The sequence below is a fragment of the Melanostigma gelatinosum genome (genome assembly GCF_949748355.1).
Source record: "Melanostigma gelatinosum genome assembly, chromosome: 10".
Taxonomy (NCBI): Eukaryota; Metazoa; Chordata; class Actinopteri; order Perciformes; family Zoarcidae; genus Melanostigma; species Melanostigma gelatinosum.
The window spans coordinates 18,022,534-18,028,162 of NC_136643.1; the positions used below are offsets into that span (position 1 = coordinate 18,022,534).

At 37.9% G+C, this 5,629-nt stretch overlaps 1 protein-coding gene across 1 annotated transcript; it reads right to left on the minus strand.

The window, feature by feature from the left end:
- Window positions 1–473: 473 nt before the first annotated feature.
- LOC306783819 (CASP8 and FADD-like apoptosis regulator) lies at window positions 474–4,875 on the minus strand. The gene is made up of 10 exons (XM_079277633.1): window positions 4,735–4,875; window positions 4,123–4,494; window positions 3,928–4,033; window positions 3,631–3,766; window positions 2,822–2,871; window positions 2,663–2,732; window positions 2,489–2,520; window positions 2,305–2,383; window positions 1,293–1,797; window positions 474–1,207 (listed from the first exon to the last, which is right to left on the minus strand). Exons 2-10 carry the CDS (start codon window positions 4,416–4,418, stop codon window positions 1,078–1,080), a joined length of 1,404 nt encoding a protein of 467 aa, XP_079133759.1. The 5' UTR covers window positions 4,419–4,494; window positions 4,735–4,875; the 3' UTR covers window positions 474–1,077.
- Between the last annotated feature and the right edge of the window lie 754 nt (window positions 4,876–5,629).

Consider the following 5,629-nt stretch of genomic DNA (forward strand, 5'->3'; position numbering starts at 1 on the left):
GCCTTTAACTTCATTTTAATTTTGCAAACATAAATATTGGTGTAACATAGAAATATTTCAAAGGAAAGGTAAAAACCAAACCCAGAATACAGAATATAAAGATCCCCGAGGGGCGACAGTGAGTAAGTAATGTCTAAATATAAAAAAAGAAATTGTGGGACGTGAATACTAAATAGTTATTTTAAGATTGAAAAAGAGCTTATCTTTATATATATAAAAAGAGCTTATCTTTATATATATATATATATATATATATATATATATATATATACATATATATATAAAGAGCTTATCTTTATATATATATATATATAAATAAAGAGCTTATCTTTATATATATATATAAAGATAAGCTCTTTTTCAATCGTAAAATAACTATATATGTATATATATATATCATTTTCAAAACTTTTTTCAAACTTCGTTTACACTTTTCTACTGAATGTTTTTCAAAAAGACAAAACCATGCATGACGTTAGAAAAGACGACAAATACAAAAATATATTAAAAGTAACAACAGATATAACAACAGTAATAGTAGATAAGAAATGTCCTTCATTCAACTAATTATTATCACAATTCTACAAAAAATATTTAGAACAACAGAAATAACAGGCAAGAAAAAGGCAATTCACATTAAAGCTTCAAAAAACAAAATCAGTTACATTTGATTACAGTCCTGGTATATATGATTAAAATATACTGAGTCGTTATTGTGTTTTGTATTACTCTTCTTTTTGTCTTGCATGAATTGACATTTGCATCTATTGTGAGGCTGTGATTGGGTGTGTTGACGTTTGGGTTGGAAAGTGGGGGAGTTATTGTTATCATTATCATTATTATCAGTTATATACTATTCAAATACATATGTCCAAAAATCACTTTAAATAAATGAAATAAATACACATCAAAACAACCTGCAAAACAAAAAAAAGTGTTTTAAGTTCCGACAACCAGCAGGTGTCACTGCATACACAGTAAAAAAAAAAAGAAGGTTCTTCACAGGCAAGGAATATGCTATCTTAACATGTGGCTGACAGTTCTGAGGGTTTAGTGAAAGTGATGGCGATTAATCCTCTATTGTAAGTAAAGCTCTTTCCTTAAAGTATGTTTCAGATCAATGTGGTAGTGCGCTCCAGGATTGCGGTTGTTGTGTTCAAAGATGGCTCCATTCACCTCGGTATGAACATCAACCAGATGTGTTTTCCTGTCAGAACACAAACATCTGTTTAGTCTTCAGGCGTACATGAGAACCGTCTGATGCTAAAGTATTAAAGAGTGTTTGCCTGTACCTCCTTTGACCTTTGCGCAAAGTGTCTGTCAGAGCCTTCAGGTAAATGGAGCGATGGTGTCCTTGCTCCAGTTGACATTCATCTGTCCAGCAGTGACTCCAGAACACATCTGCATCTGTAGGGATGAAAGCACATCTGGACAGCCCATCACACCCGTCTGTCTCCAGATCCTCATCCCGGTGCTCCGTCCTGGCACGGGGCGGAATCTCTGGGACGCTGTACCTCTGGATGAAGAAGAGTTTGGGCTTGCCAGCCAGCATGCGGCATTCGTCAGCATTGAAAAGACGTCTGACATCGTTCAGATGTAGACCTGCGGCGTACGCGTCTGTACCCAGGAGATGGTTCGCCGTACCGCGGCTAATGATGCAGCAGACAAAGCCGTCGCATTCAAGGTTCTCTCTCTGTCCGAATATCCCTCTGAGAACTGCGAGAGCGTCGGCCACACACAGCCATTTGTGGAGGACCACGTTGAAGTGAAGAGCCTTAAATGTCTGTTCCAACATGTCTGAGTGAGTAAAGGAGAGGTGAAACACAATTTTACTTTTTTTCTTGATAATAAGTCTCTCAAAAGAGAGATGGAAAAAGTGCTATCAGACCAGGGCTGCTACAGATGCAACTCAGATATTCAGTTTACTGTATCCCATGAAACAACACTCAAACTAAGAGTCAGAACATTTGATTCATTGGTTGCTGTCAGGCTGTAATATATTAAATATCAAAATTGATTTTGACGAAGATAACCAACACTACCTTTAAGCATTGCATGACCCGTAAGCTTTATCTCGTGACCCTATAGAAGGGCCGACCCCCGGTTTAAAACTAATCTCGTAAATAAAGTCGTTGAAAGTAACTTTACGTACCTTTTGGTGATGATACTTTAGTATTATTAACTTCAGTAGGCTTTTAAATGCATGCCTTTCACTTGTAATGGAGTCATTTTACATTGGTATTGGTACTTTTGAATATGTATTCCAGCACTGGACTTATAGGTACAAAGTGTTTTGTGTCTCACCTCCGTCATTACCCACGCAGTCTATGATAACACACACTCCTCTGGGGTTAGTGTTGAATCCGTAACAATCCAGTTGACTCTGTAATGCAAAGGAGCAAGCAAACAAGTTTCATAAACGTACTTTACTAATTAAACAGACTCATACATATATGGGGGAAAAAACCTGCACCAATAATGACCTTACCTGCTCTCTGTATACAGGCACTGGTATGTTTTCTGTGGATGGTGACAAAGATTCATACGGCGTTATGAATATCAAAGTGAAATACAATGAGAGACAAGAGGTGTTTTCCTTTATCTCTGGCAATTACACATCTTTTGAAGTTGCTGTCATTTGCTAATACGCAGGCTGTCTTACCGATGTGGAGGGGCTGTGCTTGTCTTGTTTGCTGCAGAGAATGGGAACCATTTGGAGTGGGGAATGGACACTAAAGAGAGGAGGTTTTTTTCAAAAGTATTAGTTGTAAAATAGAGAGAAAAAATGTCCAATGTTGACTAAGTTGCGTACACTACTTACAGCAGCTCTGTGTCTTTGCTGTAGAGGTGAATGTCCTCCAGATGTTCCCACTGTGAAAGGTTTGGCCAGAAACACAAGTGAATAAAAACACAGAATAAAGTATGATTCAAAGTACTTTGTCTTTCACATAAATCCACTTTTTAGAAAGCCAAAAGCCAAAACGTTTAACATTTGGTTTGATAAATACAAAGTTTAGTTCTGAAAATGATGTCAAATTGAATGTGTCCGAAAGAAAAATATATCCGTGAGTGCAACTGAGGTAAGTTAACAGTGTTATGTGAACTACCGGTATGTGTTACGCTGGTATCAATGAACAAGACAAGCTTTGTCTGCCTTGGGTTAAATGAAACAGAGCAGCCTTTTGTTTTATGCTATATGTAATAAATACTATTACTTTTTGTTTAAATTTTACATGGTCAGAATACAGTCTGGACAACGTATGTTCACTTAGAACAAAATGTGTCGTATTGGCAACTTTTATATTCGGTTTCTGTTCTGTGTAAAACATCTTTTTACTTTCTTTTCTGTGGTTTAGGAACTATATATTTTCTTTGGCACTTCCAAGAAGTCTGTTTTTCTTGTTCATAAGCACCATGGGCCATTTGAGTGGTTTGAGAGACAAATATTCATTTTCAGTTCTAGTTTTCAGCATTTTTCTGTTTCAACAATGTGCAAACGTTCCACACTTCACATGAAACGCACAGTATAAATGTTACAACACAGCTTTCCTTCTCCACATGTTGTCAAGATGGATTTTCTTGTTCCCAAATCACAAACTCTTTACGAAATTTAAAAAGGGACAGTCTCACCTGACATCTTGTATGCAGTAACTTTTTTGGCGAGGTCGACCCTGCCAATGTTTTTAAAACATTCTTCTACAAAGTCGACTCTTTCAGGTGAAACTATATCCAGCTTCTCTAGTTCAATGATCACATCCAGGAAACTCTGTCAACGGAAAGAGGGGGAAGTTGATTCACTCTGTTTGAATGACTGTCCTATGCATATTTGACCTTTTTCTGTAAAGTGATGACCCGCCAAAACTCCCCTCGCACACTCACAAGAATGTGAAATTCAGTAAGTGAAAACAAAACCTCATTTATTGTCACCTGTGCTTTTTCCATCTTCTCACGGGGCAACATGCTGCCCAACAAGAACTTCACACTGTTCAGATCTTCACTGTCCATATCCTCATTTATATTAGCCATCAATACTCTACAGGGAGGGAAATCACGTTTACTTTATCCAATTGGAATGTAACATTCATGACTGCACCTAGATAAGGTACAGGCTTCACCTCTCACCTGAATCTTGGCAGAACCCTTCTTTGTTTCAGGGCGTTCTCCACCTCGTCCCTGCTGGTTTTAAACACTTTCCTCAGGATATCGAAACGACTCAATTGCAGCATCAGCTCCGTCAGAAACAGGAGACCCATCTCGTGGCACATCACTTTAGATTTCAGCATGTCCTTCACACGCGCCACGCTGTTGTCAGTGTCCAGGATGTCACACAGGTAGAAAAGCCTCCTGCGTTCACAGCTGCTCAGAGCCTCTGCTGTCTGATTAATGGCCTGAAGATGAAGTTGGTCCGGCAGAGCCATTGACTTTTGTGGAAGAAGAGCGAGGGCTGGTGATCAAATAATAGCAATTCGCCAACCGGGACCGGAACGCCTTAAACTGGAGAAGATTAAATACAGTGTTAGTTCCGAATAAACCATTATTCAAATATAACAATCTGAAAAGAGCATTGAACGACATAACGATACCTCATACCGTCGACATCTGTCGACAGAGGAACAACCATAAAGAGCAATTTGAAGTATGACGGAAACCACAATGGAAGAATGACGCACTTAAAACGCTTCTGGGGAAGTCCACTACTTTATTGTAGACCTCAAATAGAAATACCCCCCTTACCTTGATACTTGCGCCGAGTTACTGAAAACCATCGATTCATCTGCACTCCTGATTACGCGATAGGTGCGCGATAATACCGTAATTAGTGTAGATTTTTCAAAAACGCCACAAGCGACAAAGACAACATATTGAAAGTGAAAGTAAAAAATGGCGGCACTGCTTTGATAACAAACTACTTAAAGGCACATGCTGCGCTGCGGAACAAAATCCATTTAATGAAAATGTATTAACACTTAAAACTACAGACTTGATGGATTACTAACTTATTAAGATGTATAACTGCAGATACGATGGTTTACCGAAGAGTGAGAAACCCATCAACATTTATGAATGCATTTATATAATATTTGTAACTTTATTACCAAATAGAAACCCTTACACAACCCGGCAACCCAATATTAATATTAATATTAGTATTAATGGATTATTAATGATCTGTACAGTATTAGTAAACCATAAATAAACCCGTTGGATTCAGTTAACCTTTGTAAAGGGTGCCATATTAGAAAGTGGCACAAAATATGGCAAGATAATCAAAATAATATATAATAAAAGTAATATTTTAAAGCAGGCTGTTTTGTAGTCTTTATTAACAAATCACAATGGCCTCTGTAATCAAATTATGTTTGGTGGGGGAACAAATAAGTGATTTGTTATGTAAAAAAAAGGTTAAGACAACAAATATTGTGATTATTAAACTTTTTAACACCAAAACAATGCGCTTGAACCCCGATATTAAGTTTTCCAATAACCTTGAAGGCACCACTTCTGCTACACCCCCCCTGTAGGTCGCGTGAGCTTTCTGCTTACCAATACCAAAGCGCACCGAGTTCCGGTCACTCTGGCCAATCGTGTGGCGCCGTGGTTCAGCACCATTGCGGTGTGGAGAGATCGT

Coding starts and splice junctions, on each gene's coding strand:
- LOC306783819 (XM_079277633.1), bottom strand. CDS start 4,418: ATGGCTCTGCCGGACCAACTTCATCTTCAGGCCATTAATCAGACAGCA. Junction 4,034..4,122: donor AGGGTTCTGCCAAGATTCAG/GTGAGAGGTGAA, acceptor CCCTCCCTGTAG/AGTATTGATGGCTAATATAA. Junction 1,208..1,292: donor TTGCGCAAAGGTCAAAGGAG/GTACAGGCAAAC, acceptor GTGTTCTGACAG/GAAAACACATCTGGTTGATG.